Raw genomic sequence first — 26,529 nt, 5'->3', positions numbered from 1 at the left:
CAATTATTAAAACTTTCGATGATTCATTGGATAGACTTAAAAATAAATATTCACAAAATTGATGCGAAAATCTTCTCTAACTCTTTTGTTTATTGATTTAATATTGGAATTCGTCAAGAAAATGACTTGTTAATGATTGCTTATTAAGTAACTAGACTTCTGTGCTAATATTCTTTTTTTATTACATATTGGCCCCAACAAATGGAAGTATTTAAGTTGTCGCCTTCAAAGAGAACAAGCAACAAAATTAATTATATTATTATTTTTACTTTACTAATAGAGAAAGCAATATTGAATTAGTCGAATTTTCTTGATATTGAGAAAGAAAATCCCAGATCCCATAAATTTGGATTTTAATATGTAGTTAATTTTTTTTTCATTTTATGACATATCTTTTTATGAGAGTGCAAAAGAAGGGAATATAGTCTATTCTTCTCTTTCTAGAGGGACAGCACGGTATAAGGATGGTGGGTTTTAGTGGGCTCCATCGATGGATGGATAAGACCCTTTAGTTTTAATATGAGAACAAGGAAAGTCGCACGACATCTTTGTAGCTTAGCCTCAAGACTAAACTAAGAGTAGGTGTGGTTGGTGGGAATACTCGAATAAACAAACATACTCAAGATACTAAACGAATTGACTACACAGAACAATCAAACTCGAATTTCTCTGGATGGAAAGGAGAATGTGGATAGATGGAACCAAAGAGAAGCTCTCCCTGCCATCCAGACTAAGGTCTCACAAACGTGCACTTCCCTTATATGCATCCAGCCGAAGATATGAAAGTAAAACAAGTTTGTAGACAAAAGTGCAACTGATCACCACATTTGTATTATAAATATGCCCGAAGTTATGTTCGAGATCGTATAGCAGTAGTCTCTATTTATTCACCCCAAGAATGAACGATATTTTGTTTCACGGGATGAATTTCATTTACACGTCTCGACCAGAAATGGTTTTCGCAAGCATACCACCAAGTCATCTGCTTTATAATCGAATCTGGAGAATATGAACTCATCGTGCGTGGTGGATTCACAATTAATTGTCTTGATCTATTTGGCTACATCCGCCTCTACCCCACATGTATCAAACCCTTAATGCTTAGGGTCGAGACTAAATTAAATTATTTATAACTCTATATTTTATTAGAGTTGTGAACTTAGGTATCTCTCAACTAATCAATACATTATTGATTGAAACTTCAAATCAAACTCATATTTTTAATGTTTTATTCTTAAAAGAAAAACAAAAACATACTTGATCCATAAACATTCACTTACATAGTTAGTCTCTCAATTTTTAGATATTATTTGGTTCATACAGAGAAGAGGGGATAAGAGAAATAGGAAAAAAGAAATGGGAAGATGAAGATGTGAGAGAGTTAATGAGGATTAAAAAAAAATAATCAAATTAATTGAAAACCAGCTAACGCTGGATTTCCCAAGATATATTAGGTATATTAGATAAATCAGTAGGGTATATCAGAAGTACATCAAGTATACATCAGAGTTATATCTGTAGTAAATGGTAAATCACTTTGATATCAACAAATTGACAAAGTTAAACTCAAAATGCTTTACATATAAAAATGCCCATTGTCATATCATTCAATAATAGTATATCAAAACACATATCAGAGGTAATAAATTTGAAATCATTAGTATATATCAGTAGTAAATCAATAGCAAATCAATGATATGTCATATAATCATATTAGAAATATATATCAACACACTAATATCATAATTATATCAATAAATATCATAGTTATGTTAGAAGTATATTAGTGATAAATTAAAGGTATATCAAGTATATATTTGTCATAATGAGTGATAAATCAATGGTAAATCATTTAATCATATCATGAGTCATATCGGTAGATACATAGTTATATAGGAAGTAAGTCAGTTGTATATAAGTGGTATATAAAAGATATATGAAGTATATATTAGACACATATTAGTATTACATCAGTAGTAAATCAATAAATGGTAAGTCGTATAATCATATAAGAAATTATTCAGTAGATATCATAGTTATATCGATGGTATATCAGTAGTATATCAATTGTATATCAGTGAGATATCAATAGCATATCAAATATATATTAGTGGAAATCCAAGGGAAATTAAATTTAACATCCCACACAACTAGGTTATTGGGCCTCCATCTTTTTGGGCTAATTAAGGGTAAATTTGAGATTTTTTAGGTTCACCTTCCGTGGTTTTTTTTTTAAATTACTATATTTGAAAAATTCAATGTAGATGTTGATTCTGTTATTTTACCTAATTTTTTGTCATTATTGTAAGAGACCATATTTTTATAGGCAAAATTATGTAGTGTAATAAAAAAAATAAAAGTTATAATACTAAAATAGATTTAATATGTACCCTTAAACAAAATATGCATAAAAAAAACACACGATTTAATTTCAGATCATCAAGTTGGGATTTCTCTTATTATTATTTAGTTTTCTAATTTTAGCGAGTGGACTAAAAAGATAAAATAAAGCAACAAACTTATGCAAACTAATATAAAATTGATAAAATATTTCACACGTTCCGTTTTACTTGATTTTCCTAAATTGTCATTTTTGCCCATCTTGGACTCTATCTTATCTTATTCTATTTCAGTTTTCTACTCATTATCTGTTAGAAAGGAATCCAAGTAGTTGATACAGAACAATTTATTTATTTTTCATTTAAAAAATTTTAAAAATTATCAAATTTTTATTGGTGATGAAAAATGATGACCTATATATATATACAAATTATTATGAGGGGTCAAAATTGTGTCACCAAACATTCCATTCGAATAATTGCTTATTCTCGTAGACTTATGAAATTAATTAATCAAAGCGTGTTCTAACTCATTATAGCTTAAAAACATGTCGATTATCTTGAACTATAAAAGTTGTTACAATAAAATCCTAAATCTTAAGATCATTTGCTAGGATAAAATTCTATGATGATCATACCTAACATTAAATCTCAGCGTTTCTCGAAAATCAAGATGTTGTAGAGTCTTGTAGTATTTTACGTTAGATTTAGTTAAAGCAGCCGTAATTGACTAGCATGGATGTTCACGGAATAGAAAAAAAACCATAAATCATAAACCACATCCTTAAACATATGTAATGGCTGCAACTATACCTCAAACTTTAAAAATGGTTACCATTAAACCTAATCATTAATAGAGTTACAATTACAAGATTGAATAGCCACAATTTGAAAACATCGAAAGGATACTTGCTCAAATTAAAAAGTTATCATAATGATTACTCTAATTTCAAAATAGCAGGCAAAAAAGTTGAAATAGTAATCCAAATTTATTGATTTCATTAGCTTAAATTAACTATAAAAATACATTCACAATCCAATTACAGGATTTCCATTAACTATCCAAACAGAAGATTTAAAAATAGAGAAAAAAAAAATTGGTAGATTTTTGGAAAGTTGAAGAAGTTGGTGTTGAATTTAATTGTAAGCTCCAGAAGCAAGTTTTGCTCTGAGCTCTTTCCTGAGGATCTTGCCAGATGGCGCCTTCGGAATGGCGTTGACGAAGAATACCCGTTTTAGCCTCTTGTAGAACACCACTTGCTTCGCTATGAATTGCTTCACCTCTTCCTCCGTCACAGCGCCGCCGTTCGCCTTCACCGCAAATGCCACCGGCACCTCTCCGGCCTGCTCGTCCGGCATACTATAAAAAACCAAAATCAAGAAAGTTTAAGAAATTATTTTAAATAATTTTATTTTAAGAGATAACAAAAAACAGAATTCATTTGAACGCACCCGACAACTGCAGCGTCGGATAGTTTAGGATGAGTGATTAGAAGGGCCTCGAGCTCGGCCGGGGCCACTTGAAATGCCTTAAATTTGATCAGTTCTTTCAACCGATCGACGATGAAGAGCTCGTCGTCATCGTCGATGAGGCCGATGTCGCCGGTGTGTAGCCATCCTTCTTTATCAATGGTCCTCTTGGTGGACTCCGGGTCATTCAAATACCCCTTCATGATTTGGTCTCCTCTGATGCAGATTTCTCCGGCGGAATTCGCCGGCAAGGAGGCGCCGGTTTCGGGATCGACGATTTTCATCTCCGCATTTCTCACCACCGTCCCGCAAGCGCCGGCCTTCACTGCAAACGGCTGCTTCGCGAAAGCCAAACTCATCGTCAGAACCGGACCGGCCTCCGTCATTCCGTACCCCTGCCCGAGAACCGCCGCCGGAAACTTCGCCCTCACGGCGTCTTCCAGCTCCTTCCCGAGCGGCGCTCCGCCGGATTTCAGAACCCTCACGGAGGAGAGATCGTAATTCTCCAGCTCCGGCGACTTCGCGATCGCCAAGAAAATCGGCGGCACGATCGGCATGATCGAGACTCTGTATTTCTCAACGAGTTGGAGCAGAGTACCAATCTCGAATTTCTGCATTATCAAAATCGCGGCGCCGGCGCGTAGCCCACACAGCAAAATCGAATTCAGAGAATAAATATGGAAAAACGGCAAAACGCAGAGGATCACGTCATCGGCGTGGTAATGGAGGTTCGGATTCTCGCCGTCGATTTGCTGAGCCACACTCGTCACGAGTCCTTTATGCGTCAACATAACCCCCTTCGGCAACCCGGTGGTTCCGGAGGAGTACGGCAGCGCCACCACGTCGTCGCCGGCAATCTCCACCGGAGGCGCGTGGTCCTCATCCGCCTGACTCAAAACAGAGAAATGCAAACACCCCTCCGGAGCAAAATCCACACACACGATTTTAACGCCGCCCAAATCCTTAACCCGATCGTAAAAACAAGCCTGCGTAACGATCAGCTTCGCATTGGAAGCCTTGGCCTGCTTGGCAATCTCCGCCGGCGTGTAGAACGGGTTCGCCGCCGTCATAACAGCGCCGCGATACGACGCGCCGAGAAACGAGAACACAAACTCCGGCGAATTGGGGAGTAAGTTCATGATGACGTCGCCCTTTCCGATGCCAAGCTTGTGGAGCCCGGCGGCGACGCGGCGGGCGGTGAGGTGAACGTCGTCGTATGAGTAGACGTCGCCGGTGGCGCCGTTGATGAGGCACGGCCGTGAGCCCAAATTGGGCTTGTTTTGGAAGACGTAATCGTGGAGTGGGAGGTGGTTGGGGATGTAAATATCGGGAAGTTTTTGAACGGAAGATGAACTCGCGGGTTTGGTTGGATTCGACGGCCATGATTGCCCGAATGGAGATGTAATTTGGAACTGTAAGAAGAGGGGAGAGAGAGAGGAGAGAAAGCAGAGATGGGTTTGGTGAGGAGGTGAATGGGTGGGAGGGGGGGATTTATGGAGGCGAGAAAATGATAGAAAAATAGAATTTGGTTGGTGGGAAAATTTGGGGGTTTTTTTTTTTCTTTTTTTTTTCTCGGTCAGAAGTGGGGTCTGGGGAATGGCAAAGGAAGCGCAGTGAGGCTTCACCTACCCCGGGATGTTGACTAGGAGGAAGAGGCTACTTACTTTTGTGGATGCACCACTCCACTCACTCTCTCCTCGCCATTCGTTTTACCAACCCTCTTATTTCTATGGTTTATGATTTTTTCCATTTTTTTTAAGAAAAATATTATGGTTTATGTTTGTTCCGAAAAATTTGATAACAGTAAACTCGAATTAATGAACTTATATTTTTATTTACGTATGCAAGTGTTACAATTTATATTATATGATCATCTGTGAACTTTAATTCGAGAGTTTGTGAATTTGTTCTCGAATTATTAAAGAATCTTTAGAATCTTCGATGTTTGGCAATTCTTGAAGTCTCGTAGTCCAGTTGCATGTTCGAGTCTAGAACTTTGATGGGTCTTATATAGATCATGAGCCATGGGCTTAGGTCCAATATCTTTATGAGTTTTGATTTAATTAGTTGATTTCATCGGACAGACACGTGACACAATTTGATTTACCGATTTCAAATTAATTTAGGACACATGTAATTTTATGATTGGTCCAAAATATAATTTTAAATTATGATGTGACATTTAATAATTTGTCAAAATTTCTCGTTCAACAATGTTCAAATATAAATATATATATATATATAATTTTAATTTAGTCTTAATGGTTTTCAATTTAGTTATTCATGTTAAAATTGACTAACAATAAGTTTACATGATATAGTTAAGAGTGAATTAACAGAAATTTAGAGGAAGAAAAAGAATTATATGAGAGAAGGAAGTTTCTGATTTCTCATCTAAATTATTAAAAAAATACTAGAAATTTTGAATTTTTATGCTCTTGACGACATTTTAAAATTTAACAATGGCGAGGAACTAAATTTAAAAAATACTCCAATATTAAATATTGGACACATATTTAACCTAGAATTAAATATTTAAGATGTGTGTGTGTTTTTTTTAGTTGATGATTATAATAAAGGGGTATGATTTTGGATTGAAACTCGGATGTCTAGGAATGAGTAAGAGATCTTTAACTGTTGAGTTGTGCTCATGTTAGTTGATACTTTGTGTACCAAATTGAAGTGTTTACATAAATAACCATAATTTAAATCAAACAAACTTTAATGTAACGTGAAACCCTAAAAATATTATATTTCTATTACGTTTGAGAAAATAAAAATGAAAAGTTGAGGTCTGGGAGCGAAAATGTCTATTTGAATTTGTGTTCAATTAAGTTATTATAACGAAGAACTAGATATGAATTTTGTTGGAGGTGATTTTTTACCTCATACGTGGCACATCTTGATTGGAGGAGAGAATTATACGTTTCTCAATACTGAGCCGACTATGTTTCCCTTAAACCTTCTTCTCCTTCCCCGAATAAACTGATCTGGACATCTTCGGCTCAGCCTTATATTCCAACAGATTTCACGACAGAACACCGTGATTCGCAGTTACCTTAAAGTTCCGTTGAGGTCCTGTCGGAGATATTGTCGGAGACCTCACCTATAAATAGAAGTCATTGGCCCCCATTCTAGTACGCGAACACTATATTATTCTCCTAATACAGTTCCACATCTTCCTGATTTGGACGTCGAATTATTTTTCTATCTTACAGATCTCTTGTTCGTCCTCCCGATCATCTTTCGGTCCGAACCAAAGTTCGTAAGTTTGGTCATTTCTGTGATCAAACAAATTTAAAAATTACAAAGTTTTATGAGGTTGTTGATGGTTGGATATAGAACGAATTAATTTTCTATAACAAAGAGCAATTTCAGGTTAAGTAAGATACTATAGGCCACATCAATAAGGGAGTTTTAAATTTTATGGGTAAGTAGCATGTTTATTTCCTCGAATTAAACCATATAATATTTTCACCTTAATAAAGTGTATTTGACTTTTACATCATTTATGCAACGATAATAATTTAATTGAATTTTTTTAAAATAATATTTTGGTTCCTCTATTTTATATTTTATTTATTTTGATCTATATATTTAAAATGTCCATTTTAGTCTTTGTATTTTCTATTTTTATTCATTTGTCCATCTTGATCTATGCATTTTAAAAAAGTGGCCACTTTAGTCTCTTCATTTTTATTTTTATCTTATTTATTTGGATTATAATTTTAATATGATACTTCACTAACTAAATTTCTTAAGATGTAACCATAAATTTGTATTAAATAATTTTACTATGATAAAAATTGTGTTAAAATTTTAAAATAAAGACTAAATTAGTCTCTTTTTAAAAGTACACAGAATGAAACAAACGTTTTAAAATTACAATTAACAAAATTTGAAACACAGAAACCCAAACAAACATTTTGAAATTACATATATCAAAATGAATCATGTATGTACCAAAATAGAATTTAAACCTACATAAAATTAAAAATCTTAAAAGATAAAAGAGACGAAATTGGAAAAAGAAAAAAAAAACTAATAAAAATTGCAAATTAAAAAAAAATGAAGAATATCATTTATTTATTTTAATTGAATTATTTTTTGTATATAATTTATTATTGTGATTCACCAACTACGTGGGCTTGTTTTGGCCATGTTAAAAAAAAAAGGAAAAAGAGAAATATACATGTGTGTGTGTTGGCGATGGCGATATTTGCATTAAATTTCATATTAAAGGCTCTCATTTGTAAATTGAACAAAGGTATAAATGAGTTGCACCATCAGAACTAGAGATTTGTCTACGATCTTCCTTCTCATATCTCTTTTGGAGTTCATTAGGCTCTCATTCAAATATTTGTTGTACTACCACAAAAAGAGAATATATATATATATATATATATATGTATTAACCGTACTAACTTAATGGGTTGATTATTGCTAATTCAATTATTAGTTTAACTCTTTATAATACATTATTAAATTAATGTCTTATTAAAAATTGTTTAATAAAAAACTACATGAGAATGGGGTTGAAGCTTTTCAAAAACAGTACATATTTTAAAATGTATTTAAATTATAACATAGTTGGGTGCACTGGTTATTAAAAAAGTGTAATAAAAAAAATCATCATTAAGGTAAAATTTAAAGTACCAGAGTATTATTTTAAATATGATTAAATCACCAATAAATTTAGAAGCTTACGCCTCTATTCAAACACAAGACTTCGATATCATTTTAAACAAATTACTATGAATCAAAAAACTTAAGTTGATTGGTTAAAATAAATTTAATTAATTGAGATATCTAACATACTACATGCGTTTTCTTTACACAAAGAGTATTATATTCTTATTTCATACTACACTAAATTTATGAATGGTTCAATCTGTCAACATAAGCATATAATTGACATCAACTCCTTTCTTTGAGATAAGATGTTCAAACTTCCACACCCCAATTTGTTGTATTAAAAAAAAAAGTCTTTAAATCTTAATTTATTAATAAATAAATTTAAATACAATAAGTTAGTAATTTATTTTGAAGTTTTGTGAAATCTTGTGAAAACCAAACATTTAAACTAATTAAATTTTTGTTTTTGTAAACAGACACCTCTTTTCTTTGGAATCCGGATTCGACACTTTTTTGTCTCGTTCCAAGTCAAGTACGCTTAACTTTGGAGTTCTTATGATTGAACCAGATAGTAGCTATCAATTCTTTTAAGTCTTTTCTTAACAATTCTTCCATGATCTCAGGATCACTCTCATTCGATGTGATATCGGTTCATTCATGTACCTCTCCTCTCTAGTCAGACGTCACAACAGATAATTTGAGATGCATGTTTTCAAGTTATAACAAATAACCAAATTCATTTCAACTTACCCAAATAAATAAAACACTAATAAATACTATACCAATATCATATATATTTTTAATAATTATTGTATATGATTCAATGTTAATAGAAGCATATTATTGATAAAATATTATTAAGTTAATTATTTATGTGACTCTGAAAACAACATTCAACTAATAATAATATGTATATTTTAGACGGATAAAAGTGACATTTATTTCTCTATTTTTTTATCGAGCGAGATCCAATAATTATATTGAATGTTGTAAACCTGAACGTCGCTTAGAGTAATATGTACTTACACTTTCTCTTGAGGTCGAAGATAAGGGAACCGTCACTCTGTTGTCACTCAAACAAATAAAATAATTATATTTAGTGTTATTTATTAAAAATAATAAAAACAAGTGTGATTTATATAATATAATATTAAAATATGCTATTTATAATTATTATTACAATTCCCATCAAAAGGTTGCAATTTTTCTTAATAATAGAAACTATAAGTAATTAGAAAAGGGAAAAAAACTCATCTGATTGGCTGATTTTGTAAGATCAATGCATCTTTATAGCTAAAAGAAAGAAAAACAAAAAAGAGTTTACCTACACGAAACGTTTTCGAAATGAGCTAATTAGCCGGTTATTAAATCGATTATTAAAAAAAATTAATAAAATGAATGATAATAATAATAAATAAAAAAAAGAAACAAAACCCATGTTAAAAAGGAGGCCCAGCCCACCAACGCTGATACTCGCTCCTCCAACTACCCCGGGAGATGTTCAAACAATCCAGAGCCAAACTTTGTCTTTTCAGATATAAACAAATTATTGGTCGTGAAGTATGCTTTCATGGACATTTTTTTATTTATTAATATAGTATTACCAATGACAGGGGTTACAAAGACTCGTGTTAGTTTATAAGGTGAAGTTTTACTCTCGAAAACAATTGTAGGGGAACGCCAGTAAAAAATCTATATTTCAAATATTAAGCTTTGAGTGTTACCTATGTATGGTAAATTGGGTAAATGATAAATGGATAAATCGATAACGAAATGAATATTGTCAATTTGAGCATAGTTCGCTAAGACATTTATCTATAATCAAATAATGGTTGGGAATTCAAAACACCACTCCCCTTGAAAGTTGAAGTTTGATATTAATATATTTTTGTTTTTTAAATATTCACAAGATAGTTGAGCATGTAAAATTATGTTAGAATTGTAATATTATTAATAATTTATTTAAGAAATGGTATCTTTTATGGGTTTTTCTGCGTTTTTGAGATATTTTCTTCGCTCCTTGACAATTGGGCATTTACAAAAGTATGGGTGAGTTGCGTTAGGTGGAGAAACTTTTGATTTTTGAACCCAATTGAATTGATTGCCAACTACAAATTTACAACTAGAGGTGTAATTTCAAGGATAATGTATTTTTTTTAATTTAAAATTAAAGTAGTTTTCGAAGTAATGTTAAATATACTGTAAATTAAATAAAAGTATTCAAAAGTAAAGTAGGTAAAGATGAATTTGTCAAAATCTAAATGATTTAATTATTTATCTACCCTATTTAGAATTAGTTAGAAAATTATTCTAATATTTTTTCTAAACTACACTATTTTTTTTAAGTATCCACCTGCAACAAGTCTCGATCTATACAAAATGCACTGGGTTTTTATTAGATGTAAATGATTATAGTTAAAACGGTAGATTTACTTCGACTCAACTATAAAATATTTAGATTAATGAAAATGTTAGTATCTTGAACCTCTATTTCCTTATTCGAAAGAAGTTAAAATATTTGTTGTTTAATGATCAAATTTTACTTAATTGGAACTATGTTTGAAATACTTCTAAGTATTTGTCAAAATTTATTGGATATAAAATAAATTTAAAAATAACATAAATGAAACTAATTACCTCCCTTCAACTCACAATTAATTTTAGAATAACTTACAAACCAATCTAATTAATCCCAAAAAAATTTAATTGATTATAACTAATTCATCAAAATAAATTTATAATCCAACCTAAGGGTAAATTAAATTCATTGACTATTTTTCAGTCTTTTTTTTGGAAGAAATAAAAATTACATCCGTCACGTTTTCTTTTATTAAACGTGGTGGTTATTATTTTGGACGCATGGTCAATAGTCAACGGAGTCTGTGCTAACTAACAACTTCATAGGCTGACTCCGAAAAAAATATATTATTTTAATCAATTTGGTTTGAAGATAAGTCAAACTTTGAAACGCGGTCGTTCAAAGTTTTGGTGCTTCATCCGGGTGGTGGGCTTGTGCTTCTCCAACTGCCAAGAGGATTCGCACTCCAATTTTCATATTCTTTGGCGTTCGGTGTTTTAGTTTAATTTAATTACATTGTATTGATTCATTTTTATATTTACTTTATATTTAAACAAACTCGTACCAAAATGAGGATAGCTCAACGACGATTGACATATATCTCCAACCAAGAAGTTGTGAGTTTGATCATTCCCCTCCAATGTTGTATTCAAAAAAATAAATAAATTCATATTTTAGTTCCCAAACTTTTATAGGTGTATTTTTAGTATCATGAGAAATGAAACAAAACAAAACTAAAACAATTGAAAAGCTAGATCACATTAACGCGAGACTTTTTGTGAACGACTCATCTTCCCATAAAGGAAGGTAGTGTTCGATCTAAATGGAAGGAAAATTTTCATATACTATGGTAGTTGTTGATGTAGAAATTTGGCTCGATCTCGCCAAATTCGCACAAAACTTCTAGAATAATGAGACCGATGAGACTTGCAAAATAGAATAGCACTAAGACCGGTGTGCTCTTGTCACACGGGTTCTGATGCTTAAGTTAGTATCAGAGCAGTCGAAGGTAGAGAGTATGGTATTTTGGCATACCTCTAGGGTTTGACTCACACTTTTTTTATTTATAGAAGTCGAATTCTAATCTCTTTAGAATTTACCCCAGTCGAATCCTCATACATCTGGGCCCGCTCACTTCATTGTGGGCTTTAGGTTAAATTGAGAATCAATGCAGGACAATTCGGGTGGGACTGCGAAACGGTCGGGATGAACCGCTACAGTTCTCGGTTGGGGGGTCGAGAACTGCTGGGCGCCGAGGAGTGCGCTGACCATTGGTCGGTCGGGGGCCGGCTTGGGTCGTCAGGTGCCGGCCCCCCTCTCCTGGTTCGTGCCTTCTCTCGGGTTTCCTTCGGCCCTCGTTGCTTGGTCCGTTCTCCTTTTCTCTCCCCATAACATAAGTAGTAATACTATTCTCATCCATTGTTCAATCTGTAAGCATCATTTAAAAATAATGTGAATTCTAGTAACATTAAATAATGATTTATGGCTAAAGCGAATATATCTCAGCAATAATTGACGTATATCTTTAATCAAGAGTTAGGAGTTCGATCCCCTATCTTTACATATTGTACTAAAAAAATATATACATAATGAAAAAAATTTAATAGTATCTACGAATGAAGTATGTTTTATATTGGAGTACTAGAAAGTTTTCCAAATGAAAGGAGGGAAAGAAATCTCCTCTATGTATGTCTAACGTCTAACTTTATGATCATTTATTTTCTAGATGTTTGAAAACATTTTTAAAGGTTAAGAATTTTCGAAATGACAGTAATAAAATTAATCAATAAAGTCTCTGTTTGATGACCATTATATTTTTAGTTTTATATTTTAAAAAAGTTATGATCGTTTTTTTTATAATTTCTTTTGTTTTGTTTTCATATTTCTTAAAAATACATTTGAAGAATATGGACTATTGTAATACAAAATAATACTTTCGGCGTGACTATACTAAAGTTCATTGATATTGTTTATCTTCTAAGACGTTACAATTTTTCAAGTGAATTTGTGTGAAAGTTTCGAAGCCTAGATTACTTGTATGTATATTCAAAATAACAATAAGCCCAAAAAGTTACCAAAAAAAAAAGGGAAAAAACCCCTCTAATTTTTCAAATAAGAGGTCTGAACTATGGGACTTGCTAACCAAGTATTGTGAAATATTTCCTAATATATTTTCAATTGCTTGACAAAGTTGAAAAGAGCAAAGAAAAAAAAAAGAAAGAAAGAAAAAGCTTAAAAAAACAGAACCAAACACTATTAGGTAGGTATGAAAATATAACAAAACTCTTGTTAGCAAACCCAACTACCCAAAGAGCAAAGAATTTTTCATCTTTTCGTTTGAAACTTGAAAGCTCTTGAACTCAAATAAATGACCAATATAAAAGTTCGGAAACTATAATATATATATATATTTTAAAAAAAAAAACTATTACATCACAAGTATGAAAGGATAGGATTCAAATCTATTAACGGGCTTTGTTATTATTTTTTTAGTGCAATTAAAATTCTTTAATTAATGGAGGTTGATGCTAAAATAAGATTCAAACCTATATGTATTTTTATGAATTTAAAATTTCCAAATAATCTAATTTTATACAAAATTGTTATAAAAAATATATTATTTATATTGTAATTATCTAAAATTTCTTTGATAACATCAAAAGTGAAAATCTCACAATTTTTCATTTTTTTCAAACATTTATAAGTGTGACGTTTCCGCTTCACATTACCTTTGAGTTTGAGTTTTATTTGACTTTGCTATTTTTATAAAATTTTAACATTTCTACTATATTCAAAAATTCATATTTATGTTACGTTTAAATAATATTTTGGTCTATATACTTTTAGATTTATATAGATTTAGTTCATTTTGGTTAGAAAGTATATTTTAATTTATACACTTTTAATTTTTGTTTGTCTTAGTCCATGTACATTAAAACATCCGTTTTAATCCTGTAATAAAAATTGTCATTTTAATCCCTATTTGCAAAGATTTAACATAAATTTTATACATAATAAAAATCATTTAATACAAAATTTATGATTATATTTTAAAAAATTTAGTGAATGAAGTATTATGTTAAAATTGTGATCGAAATAAATAGATGAGATAAAAATAAAAAAAATAGAAGAGACTAAAGTGATCACTTTTTATAAATATAGCGACCATAAAATAAATGTTTCAAAAATATAAAAATTAAAATGAACAAAAAGTTAGAGAGGAGACGACCAAAGTAAACAGAAATAGAAATGAAGCAAATCAAAACAATATTTAAACTTTTATTTTATGCTATTTAGGTAAATACCTCTCATTATAAAATGCATTTACACGTGGGCTAATTACGCAGGACGCTCCCATTCTCATGTCATATCGCCCATTAAATTTCAGGCCCACATGGGCCCAATTCAGCAACAGCGGTCCAAGACGTCGAAAAGCACGGGGCAGTTACGGACTTACAGTTTCATGGCCAAACTTCGGAATTTAATAAGATAAACGGGGCAACTTCATAATAAGATCAAAGTAGGAGAGCCCGTCCGCAAATTTACAAGCCCGCAATTTCAGTTTCCCTCCTCCACGGTCTCTCCGATGGTCATTATCCCGGAGAACTCAAAATCATCCGCTCTTCAGTCCACATTGCTCTGAAATGTATATAGCTTCCGTTGGTATTTCGATTTTCTTTATATTTCTACTGATTTCCTGGTTCCATTTTGTATGATTCTCTTTTCATTCTGCAAATTTCTACCTCCGGTACTGTGTATACTAAATTTGTTTGCCATATAGCTATGAAGCTCGAGAAATTATGCTGAAGATTCGCCAGATACCAATGCAGTGGAGAATGAAGATGAGGAAATTAGGAACGTGCTGAAAATGTCACTAGCGAAAGAATTAATTATTCCCGGCAAACATTCCAAAATATCAATGGAGGCAGTTTATTTTCTGGAATCTGAAAGGTACATTTCGAAATTCAGCTCACAGACTGATCGAACGAGTAGTATATCCATAATTGATCTGTTTACGATTTACGAGTGTTCGATTTTTTTTTTCCGAGTATGAAATCAATGTCATGAGTCATGATTGTTTCTGCATATAGTTAGTTAGGTGAATCGATATTCAGGAGAGTCGATGTCAGTTGGACGAGTGGACCATCCCTCTTAGGAGTTGTAGGAATGCCGTGAGTTGGACGTAATTTTATTGTATAGGCTTTGGAGAACGGAGTTGCTATTTTTGGACCATTCGATATTTCTTTTGTTGGTGGTTGTCGTTGCCATAGTATACTTGTTATAAAGAAAGAATAGCTGAAAATAATTGAGAGAACAACCACTTCCTTTAATCTATCTAGTTTCCCTAGTAACAGTGGATATAGTTCTCAGAAAGTTGCATTTCCGTCTCTCTGCCTCTCTCAAATTACATACATTTCCCATTGTGTTTTCGTGTTTGTTGTGGTTTTGAAGTTTTTAACAATGAGATTTCACCCCATGTAGCTTAGTCACAGACTCAGCAGCTGTATTGTTCATGTTTTCTGCTGTACCTGTCTTTATCTGGGATATTATTCTACATTCGCGTCCTAACGTTTGTAGGTTGTAGAATGTTATATCCGATTATTACTACCATACGTTTCTATTGCATAGGGTCACTGACAATTTTACTAATGGTTGAACCAATTCCATTGACATCGATCCAGTTGGTGAAAAAGAGAACTGACTGGTGTTAGTAAAGATGCATAAAACGGACCTAAAACCACATAAAACCGGCTGGCACACCATATTAAACCGCCATTGACAATTTTACAATCACTCCAAGTGACCAACCAAGGACCGCATGACTGATCCATTTGTCTCCGTAGACCTTCTGTTTGGAATTTGCTACAAGCTGATGGTCCGGTTAATTCTGACCGATTTTCAAGCCTAGTATTGCTATCTGGATATCTTTTATTAGATCTCCTTTTGAAGGTCCACTAACTGCTGGTATAACGTATAAAATTTTCAAGTCATATTGATGTGAATTTTTTTCCTGCTCACGTGCTCTTCAGTAATAGTATTTGGCCTTATTTTTTCGATAATCAAATACATCCTATTTCAGGGTTATAATTTTGCAGATACAAGCTAAAAAACATTCTTCACGAGCTTAGAGTCAGATGCCAGAATTATGAACAAAAAAAGTAACTTTAATAAATACAACTGCTCCTTTATCATTTACACCAGAATATAGAACTGTAGTAAAAAGGTTGCTTGCATTAGAAAAGAAACAAAAACTTATTTTTTCTTTTGTGCAAGTATGATATCTGTCCTCATTTATAGAAGTGCATTTTCACACATCCTTATTTTGCTGAACTTTGGTCGCTCCCACATCTTTCAACCAAACAAAAACTTCCTTGATGGTTGGTCTTTTAAAGGGGTTCTGACTGACACACATGCAGGCAACATCTAGAACCTGGAGCATCTCTTCTTCAGAGCCCTTCCCTCTCAGGATTGGGTCAAAAACTTCATCTTGTTTGCCCTCACTCCTCATTTGTTGCACCCAGCCAACCAACTCTCTTGATGCCTTTGGTTTTGATATCTCTACAGGTCTTTTACCAGTAAGCAACTCAAGCATGACCACACCAAAGCTGTACATATCTCCTCTCAAAGTGGCGACCCATGCTTGTCCGTACTCTGGAGGAATGTATCCTAAGGTGCCAACAAGTTCGGTTGTAACATGAGTCTGGTAAGGATTGATCAATCTAGATAGTCCAAAATCTGCAACATGAGCTTCGAATTTCTCATCGAGCAGGATGTTACTGGACTTGATATCACGGTGTACAATATGTGGCTCACATATTTGGTGCATGTAAGCCAATCCAGAACTTGCTCCTCGCAAAATCTTCAGCCGAGTTGGCCAATCAAGTTGAGATGGACCATCAACCTTTTCATGCAACCAGTAATCTAAACTTCCATTTTCCATGTATGAATACATTAGCAGCCGACTTCCCTCATGCACACAGTAACCTTGAAGAGTAACCAGGTTCTGGTGTTTGGCCGCAGACAGAGCCTCTACTTCTGCTTTAAATTCCCTTTCCATCAGTCCCAAGTCTCCCGAGAGTTTCTTTACAGCAAGTCTCGTCCCATTTGCTAATATTGCTTTATATACCAAGCCAAAACCACCGCAGCCAATTATGTTTTCTTGATTGAAATCATCAGTGGCCTTTATTATGTCAGAAATGGTAAGCTCCTTGATGTTGTTGCCATTGTTTGGAAACAAAATGACTATGCTCGTGTTGTTGTCTGCATTGTAATTAGAACTAATTGAAATCATGTCCAAGTCAATTTTGTCGGCATCCCCTCTCGGATCAATTCTCCTCTTGGATAATATCCATAACGCTAGCAGGGTGATGATGACAGCAACACCTAAACAGATACCGAACACTAATCCTATGGCAAGTTTTTTACTTATGCTTTTATTTTGAGCAGCAGAATGGGTTACTATAGTCTGGTTAGAGCACGAGCGCTGCACTATAGGAGGACCACACAACCCTGAATTTCCTTCATAGCTAGGGCTTCCAAAGGTATTAAACTGACCCCCAGTTGGTATTGGTCCTTGAAGGTCGTTAAAGGCCACGCTAAACCAAGACAAGAAATGGAGACCTCCGAGGGAACGGGGGATTTCACCAGTTAGGTGGTTACGAGAGAGGTCCAATCTCTCCAAGTTGCTGAGATTGGAAATTGTATCTGGTATGCTGCCGGAGAAGCTGTTGTTGCTCAGGTCTAATACAAGTATAACCTTCAATTGCCCAATCTCCAAGGGAATAGTGCCACTTATGGTGTTGTTGCCCAAATATATAGCTGGTGGAAGGCTGGAAAGCTGATTGTATTGCTGATTGGTAGCATTATTAGGTGCAACAAAGACGGGCAGTGCAAGAAAACTCAGTTTTGCTGGATCTAGAATCTGCGGCGACATCAAAGCCGGCAGTCTGCAAAGCTGGGTGGGGAATTTTCCGGATATTCTATTATTAGACAAGTCAACATAAAATAGACTCGGAAAATTACCCAACCATTCAGGTATTGAACCCACAAGACGATTAAATGACAGATCCAAAACCTCTAGATTCCTGAGCTTTTCTATCCACGAGGGTACTTTACCAGTTAACTTACTAGCTCCAATAGCCAAAAGCTGGATGTTTTGGAATGTGTTTGCATCTATAATTATATCCTCATCCGGCAATGCTTCACCAATATAACTACTGGAGAGGACAAGAGTTCCAAGGTTTCTGCAACCCATCAAATTCTTTAAAGCTCCACTTAAGTTGGTTAGATTGTTCTTGGAAACTGAGAGGAAGGACAGTGATTGAAGTGCTGCAATTTCTTGAGAGATTTCTCCAGAAAGCTGATTACTGGCTAATCTAACTGCCTTTAGAGACCTGCACGAGTAAAGACTCGAAGGTATACTACCTGTGAACATATTGTTGCCAAGGTCAAGTGTGGTGAGCTTAAGGAGGCGAGAGAAATCAACATTAGAGAGATCTCCTTGCAGCTTATTGACCCGCAAATTCAACAAAGTAAGATTGGTGCAATTCATCAATGATGTGGGCAGAGTGCCTGTGAGATTGTTAATGTGAAGCGATATCTGTTCCAGGTTGGAGAGCTTTCCAATATCCGGCGGGATGGGGCCAATCAAAGAATTGGAGTACAATTCTAGGATTCTGAGGCCGGTGAGGTTAACAATTCCCTCGCCGATGTTCCCCGTAAGGTGATTAACATGCAAAGAAAGCTGCTTTAGGGTGAGAACATCGTAAAGGTCGGAGGGAATAGAACCTGAGAGACTATTGAAACCCGCTCGAAAAACCTCCAAATTGGGGCAGTTCCCCAGCCCCTGAGGTACTCCACCGTCGAATTCATTAGAGGAAAAATCCAATAACCTGACGGAACTTATGGATGTAGTATTATTAACACAGAAGGAGGTTGGGATGGGACCTGTAAAACTATTGTTGCTGACATTGAAACTGGTCAAACTCCCCGAAATTGCCACTTGCTGGATAAACGAAGCAGTTATTGTCCCCGAGAATTGATTGCTGGACAAATCCAGAGTCTCAATCACAAGTCCGGACGGCGGTGGCGGCGGCGGCGGCAGGTGGCCGGTGAGACGGTTGTAGCTCAAATTCAGGACCTTGAGGCGAGTTAGGGATGTAAAGAAATCAGAAGGGAGGGAACCCGAGAGGCGATTGTGGGAGAGATCAAGGTGAGCGAGATAAGTAAGGTTTTTGAGAGATGGAGGAAAATCTCCACGAAGACCTGCAGAAGGCAACAAAAGCTGGGTAACTCGGGCGTCATCGCTGTTCGCGATTGCTTCACAAAACACTCCTTCCCAGAAGCAGCAATCAATCGAAGAAGACCAATTGAAACCCGGGGCAACAGATGAAGAATTGATGAAATACCAGAGAGAATCGCGATCAGATGGGTTACAAGAAGCCGAAACAGAGAAAGGAGGAAAGAATTGTAAAACCAGAAACAGGGTCAAAACAAAGAGGTGAATGGAGAAATTAGGCAATAAAGGCTGGTGATGAATGAGACCACCAACCAAGGTGGCCATTCTATCATCTCTCATCTGAAAAACAAAAGACTACAAGAAGGAGAGTGGAAGAGCAAGGTGGAGAGGAACAAGGAAGTTGTAGGAAGAGGAAGAACCTAGCTTCCAAGTACATAGTCATAATCAGGCTTCAGGGTTACCTTGTACAAGATTGGGGAAACCATTGACCCAAAAAAAAAAAAAAAAGGAAGAATAGAGAGAGAAAATGGGGGAATGGAGAGAGAGAGAGAGATGGTGACGTTGACATTGGAAAGTCTAAGATATATATAAAAATAAGCAATGGCAATGGGGTTTTTTGCTCTTACTCCCCTCCCACTATATTTAGTTCTCATCTAGCGTTTACTTTTGTCGTTGGGTTGAGGTGGGAAGTGGGGGTTAATGGCCGTTGTTGGGGTTTTAAAATTAATCTTTTAAAGATAATTTTGTTGCTTATCATCATTATTATTCTGACTAATTTATTTCTCTATTGGAAGACAACGTGTTGAGCAGACGCAATCGGTGGGCAGAGGACACAGTCACGGTCACCCATTTGTCTACTCCACTTCTTCTTGTTGGTACTTCTTTATAACCTTATTTTTCTCTTTTTTTAATTTTCTTAATTTTCACATTATATTATACCCCGTTCAAATTTGACCCATAAGCCATTATATCTCTCATTTCATATTAGACCCTTAATTCTTTTTTGCCCTTTTTCATATTATACCTCTCTAGCAAGTGGTAGATTTCGAGTCTAAAAAACGAGCCACATTTCTCATATACATAGAGGGATTTAGTTATCCAATTTTCTAATTGTTTTTATATTAGACTTTCATTTAATTATTATGTATCTGATTTTAAGGAAATAGTATAATATTTCATTATTTATAGAATTTTATTTTCTGATTTATTTAGTGAATTTGTTTGTTACCATTGATTCTAAATTTGAAATCACCCATTAATTATAATAAAATTTTTACATGATGTTTGAGGTTGGGGTTATTAAATGATGCATGCAAATCCTAATGTTTTTAAGTCTTTTTTCCCCTATTTTGCCTTCAATTAAGAGGTCGAATATTCAAATTCCACCAATGTTCGTTGAACTCAAAATTTTTCATGTTTAGATTAACATATTTGCACATATTGCCTATTGATGTGGTTTTTGTAGGGGCTATTTCTTTTATTTTTTTCCTTAATTTTATAATTTTTATGAATTGTCATATTTATGGCTATAAATGCTAATAACTCTAAAAGCTACCCCTTTCATTTCTATACCTTTTCTTGAAAAAAAGATTTCCAAAGATATATATATATATATATATATATATAACATTTAGTACCCTTTTTTTTAGTATAACATTTAGTACTTTATAGGTTTGTTTTCAGAAATTGTCATAAATGTGTCGTCCCCAGAGAATAACTACAGATTTTTTAGCTATCCTAAATATATATATATTTTTGATAATATATTAACAGTTCTATATTATTGAATGATTTGTTTTATTTTATTAATTTGCCTTTCTGCCCTTATGAGAAGAATCAAACTTGATTTTTGAATTACAATAATTCTGTCAGCCACGATCTCTTCTAAATTTTTTCCATATCTAGCAACTTAAATTGACCAAATCCAAAAACAGAGGGTGAAAGATTTGCATTTCCTAGAATTTTGTTTATTGACCACCCGAATTCTTGCTAGGGTTTATTTTAAAAATTATGCTGGCGGATTTCTTTTAGATTCATGCCATATGACTTTCTCTAGAAAACGAAAGCCCAGGTGGAAGAATGTCTAAGAGAAGGATTGACACCAGCCATTTTTTGAGCTCTAAATTCACAGCATATAAAAGTTCAATGTATGATTCTTCAACTGGTTCGGTTTTTTAAAGCCACCTCTTAAATATTCTTCTTCAGGTTCAGTTTTTTAAAGCCACCTCATGTTCAAACTCCCACGAAAAACTACCACCTGCCTCTTATCGATCTTGCCCTTCCCTATCCACAAAATCACTTGTTCTTAATATTTCTTTTCAATTATGTAAATTTTTTCAACTGTATTTCATGTAAAAAAAAAACAGTTAAAATAAAAATAATGGGATTTTCTCGGGCTGTTAAGTGCAGAGTGAAACTTTTGGTTGACTTCTTCTTTTTTTTTTTTTAATTTTCCTTTGGATCAATTCTTCTCAAATGTTCATATATTCTGACTATAAAGTTGCCCGTGTTGAATTAAAAAAAAAAAAAGAAGGTAAAATTAGTGAAGCTCAGTAAATGTTTGTGTTATTTTGTAGACTAGGTTATCCATTTTGTTTTCTTTCTTTATTCCCCAACCACAGCATCTACAGAAAACCCAAATCCAGTTGAGCAAGTGGAGAATATAATGGGTGCTAATTGAGATTCACTTCATTTTCTTTCTCAATTGAAAATAGCCAAAATACTGGAGAAGTAAGAGGAGGGAGAAAAAGAACTTTCTATTTTGGGCTTCAAGGAAGGGAGAAAGCTAAGATAAAACATTGGATGAAATTTGATGTCAAATGTGGCTGTGCTTAAGCATCCATGCCAAAGCCTTTGGACTATCTCTTGACAGTGCATCATATTTTGTTTTCTTTTGTTTTCTTCCCTTTTAAAAGCTACTTTCAATATTCCCACCTAAAAGAAATCGTTAAATTATTATTTTAATCCTTATAATTTATACTTTAGTTTCAATTTGGTCTTTATCATATAAAATTTTCAATTTTTCAATTCGATCTCTCTAAATTTGTTTACATCTCGATTTTGGTCTTGCAAGAGCTCCTTTGCATAGACCACTAAGTGTCGTATGGTCTAAGATCTCTTCAGCTTTCAAACCTACACACTAAACTCTACTCCATTTATAGATTAAAATCAGGGACCAAATGAAATTAAGTTGGAAGTATACGAACAAAATAGTATTTTAACTTAAAATTTGAAAAAAAAAATATAATAACTCAAATGATTTTTTATTTTTATTTTTTAATACAGAGTCAGCCTAGCTAGCCAGATGGGTGGAAGGATTCCATTCATTAATGGGTGACACTTTTTTTTTTTTTTTGGTTCAATTAATAACCAGAGATATGACTCAAAGAATAAGTGTGTTGGATTGCTGGGGCCCTTGTGAAGTCAAATCCTTTCCTTTGGGCATATTGCCTCTACTCTCTGCCACTCATACTCCACCTTTGAAATTTTGGGCAAATATATAACTATACCTCAAGATAGCAACCATCCCATTTGTCACACACATTGCCCTATTGCTTTGTAATTTCTTAATAAAACCTTATTTACCTCCTAATCCTCCAAAAGATCACAATTTTTATTTATTCAATTTAATACTTATATTGTCAATTTGTATTGAATCGTGTTATATTTCTTCTATGTTAATATGATAGAACTTATCTTTTATTCCACATTGACAAATTTGTGAAGATGCCTTTTTATTTACGAAAGGTATTATTAAAATTTGTAATTCACTCTATTGGTTGTTAATTTTTTTTCTTTTCAAATTCCTTCTTTTCGAGAGAGGAATGTCTAAATAAGCTTTTATGGGATGGGAGGTGTTTGGTTAAAGTGTTAATTAAGTTATTTTGCAAGTATTATGCATCTTAGTGGGTTTGTTTTCTTATGATTTGAAGGGAATTAATTCCATGGCCTACATTCAAAGGGACAAGGATATAGTTTTTTTTTTCTTTTAATTTACTTGACTTTTGAGAAAGCTTAAAAAGAAAAATGTATCTTCTAGGAAAGACTTGGGATGGGTATAAAAATCTTGGAGAATGTTTCTAGTTTATTTTAGATTCTCTTACTCTTTACAAAAAGTTGAAAAATAGAATTTTGATGAAGGAAAAAGAGGTACAAAAGTATTAGCATCTCGTATCTAGCTATGCAACCTTCTATAGATAAACTTGAGAATTGAATATAGGAAATAGAGTTTAGAATTACTTTTCAAATTCAAACTTTAAAAAATCACTTAGCCTCTTTAAGAGAAAAGGCCTGAGATGATTATTGGTAGAAATGTTCGCCTTAGTAATTAGGTTAGACTAAGTCTTATAATAAAACACACCCATCTAGTAACTAAGTCTTATAATAAAACACTAAGATGGGTGTGTTTTATTATTTTTTTATAATTATATTTTGTAAACATATATTTAACTTTAGAAAATAAATAATAAAAAAGATATATAAAGACGTTGTGTGAATTTTGTTACAATGAAAAAATAATATGAAATATTGACTTAGGTAGTATTTAACATTTTTGGTAGTTTTTTTTTTAGTACAACATATGGGGGTGGGGATTCGAACTCATGACCTTCTGGTTAGAGATAGATGCCTTATTTGACACATTTTTAGTAGTTAAGACTTGTTGAATATTAAAGATACATGATATTATAACAATATTTTTTAATCATATCAATTTAGGAAATTAGTTGCTTTATGGAAATAGTTTAGGTAAATTTCTCAACCATTTGCCTATTATTATATTATATTCAAACTTCTACAGCTTACAAACTTTTGTAGAATAAATCGAGTTTCCACTTGAAAAAAAAACACACACACACACGTCCACTTGAAATATAAAATTTTCATCTAAAAGTCCAGATTCTTGATGTGTGAGAGAGAATAAGAATTCTATTTAAAAATTGAAAACATCATTTTTAATGCCATTCATGGCATCCCTATTTCTTTTATTTTAAATGCATATTCCTTTTTCACACCATTTCTTTTACATATTTTCTTTGATAAATAACACATTCGCGTTATAATTTATTTTATTTATTTCATTTTGATTTTTGTTTCCTAAATCAATCTTAAAAAAGGGGGAGATTTGAGAAATTAACACCATTCTTCTTCAAACTTTGTGAAAAAAAAATTACCATGAATTATGTGGTTCGGGTTGGTTTCTTTTGGCTTGACTCAAGGTTGCATCATTTTTTTTTTAATTTTATAACCATAGTTGACAACTTAATTAGCTATCTTCTGAATCAAGTAGCAAATATTTTTATACATATAAAGTAAGAATTATGTTTATTTATTTATTGGTCATAAATCGGTGCAATAAAGAATGAACCAAACCGTTTCCATCTAGGCAGCTATCAACATATATGCAAAAATGTGATATATATATACATATTTGATACAACATAGGGTGGAGGATCGAACTCACAACCTCTGATTGGAGATATATGTCAATTATCATTGAATCAAACCTGAGATGATTTTAGTTTATGAAATAAAACTTTAACATCTACTACTTTCTTTTTGCAAAATCTCTCTATATATTTATTTTTTTATTTATGAGAAATTTTATTTGGCAGCATAACTTTAATATTTATTTTAAAATATTTCACTACTTTTCATCTTTTTATATATAACATAAATTTGACTTTTTTTTTTTTTTTTTACCTTACCTTGATCTTGCTATTTATATAAATGCCTCTTTATTTATTCACATGTCTTCTAAAGGGATCTTGCTTGGAAAGATCATATTGTCTTTTGGAAGATTTAGGTGTTGGTAGAGAAGACAAAAGTTGAGATTTTTAAAATATAAAGATAATAAAAGAAAGTAGACCAACTAAAATATTTAAGTAAGAAAAATTGTAACTACCTTTCTATATACCTAAAATTACTCTATTTTTTTGGGAAATGTTACAATTTTACCCTTATCATTAGTTAATATTACCCACTCATAAAAATATTTCCAAATCAATCCCTCCTTTATCCCAAATTTTCACTCAAAACACCAACACACCATCTCATCCCATAAGTCTCCATTGGTCGGCAAAAGTATGGCCTTTTTAATTTTAATTGTTAATTTTTAAGTTTTTTTTTTCCCATTAAAATCTAAACCATTCATAGTTCCACACATATGGCCAACTAAATGAGGGTTATGGTCCATTCTTTATTTACTTTTTAAAAATAGCTTTTTTTTTTTTGGAAATTACTTTTAAAATGAAAATAAATATAATATATAAAGTATTTTTATAATATTAAAAAATACAAGAATTTTAAATTATGTAAGGTCTTGATGGGAAACAATTCTCTGTCTTTAAGTTTTAAGAGAAGTAAATAGTGAATTAGGGAGAGAATGAGACGTAAGGGAGACTTTAGAGGTAATTTATAAGGACAGTATATACTTATAGTTTCTGACAAAATATAGTTCTAGGATCCTTGAGTTAAAAATTGATGGTAAGAATCATTTTCCAACTTTTACTTTTAACCGGGACCATATATGATCCGAAAGACTATCTAAATCATTTGGAACAATTTCTCAAATTTTAGAAACTAAAGTACAATGGAGTTTCATATAACGGTATCCATCTTCTTACTATATTCCACTAATAAAACTGTGGAGTACATAACCATTTTATCTATAATATATAGTTTTATGTGATACATAATTTCTTCGCTGTATATAGATTGAGAATTTTGGGGTCATTTGAAAAAGAAAATTATCTCTGAAATTCACTTGAGGTGTGAATTAGTGTTTTCATACGACATCCTTTTGAAATTTCAAGAACCAAAAGTGACAAAAATATATTTTGTCCCATTTATAATTAACATACTAACAATCTCCCAAGATCTTTACATTAAAAACATTTTTACTGCCTTCCATTTACCATGACACTCTTTTTGGCGCATAAATCCACGATGAGTAACTTAAAAGTTGAAACATTTTTTGCGCATACAAAATCTAAGGATGAGGAACTTAAACAGATAAGAGAAAAAATATTGGTATCTCACGTCCACAATGAGTGATTCTAAGGTTTCTAAAAGTCTAAAATATAGATTCTATTATAGCATAATTCATAGCAAAGTAAAACTGGCGATACCATAGTTTTTTTTCTTTTTCTTTTTTACCAACATGAACATAAGTCAACAATAATTGACGTGTACCCATTTTCTTCAAAGTCGGAAGTTCGACTCTCATATTCCTATATTATTGTAGTCATGGAAAAAAAAAAGAAGTTTTC

At 32.9% G+C, this 26,529-nt stretch overlaps 2 protein-coding genes and 1 long non-coding RNA gene across 4 annotated transcripts; 1 reads left to right on the top strand and 2 right to left on the bottom strand.

Moving 5' to 3' along the window:
• Positions 1-3,309: 3,309 nt before the first annotated feature.
• LOC111019261 (4-coumarate--CoA ligase 2-like) lies at positions 3,310-5,273 on the bottom strand. The gene is made up of 2 exons (XM_022295608.2): positions 3,792-5,273; positions 3,310-3,699 (listed from the first exon to the last, which is right to left on the bottom strand). The coding sequence occupies exons 1-2, from the start codon at positions 4,946-4,948 to the stop codon at positions 3,477-3,479; spliced, it is 1,380 nt and encodes a 459-aa protein (XP_022151300.2). The 5' UTR covers positions 4,949-5,273; the 3' UTR covers positions 3,310-3,476.
• A 9,254-nt stretch (positions 5,274-14,527) lies between these two features.
• Positions 14,528-22,958, top strand: LOC111017474 (uncharacterized). Of its 2 annotated transcripts, XR_015787303.1 has the most exons (4): positions 14,528-14,668; positions 14,804-14,973; positions 20,056-20,136; positions 22,547-22,958. It is a non-coding gene; the product is annotated as an uncharacterized LOC111017474 (long non-coding RNA). The 2 variants fall into 2 exon arrangements; XR_002602286.2 differs by lacking the exon at positions 22,547-22,958 and having other exon boundaries at positions 20,056-20,429.
• On the bottom strand, positions 16,167-19,957 carry PSY1R (Leucine-rich receptor-like protein kinase family protein). The gene has a single exon (XM_088117809.1). It carries the CDS (start codon positions 19,598-19,600, stop codon positions 16,331-16,333), a length of 3,270 nt encoding a protein of 1,089 aa, XP_087973935.1. The 5' UTR covers positions 19,601-19,957; the 3' UTR covers positions 16,167-16,330.
• Positions 22,959-26,529: the final 3,571 nt, after the last annotated feature.

Source organism: Momordica charantia, assembly GCF_013281855.1.
Source record: "Momordica charantia cultivar OHB3-1 chromosome 9 unlocalized genomic scaffold, Mcharantia_2.0 BLBB01000009.1, whole genome shotgun sequence".
NCBI classification, from domain to species: Eukaryota; Viridiplantae; Streptophyta; class Magnoliopsida; order Cucurbitales; family Cucurbitaceae; genus Momordica; species Momordica charantia.
The sequence above is the reverse complement of the archived record's forward strand: the minus strand, read 5'-3'. Positions and strand labels throughout refer to the sequence as shown.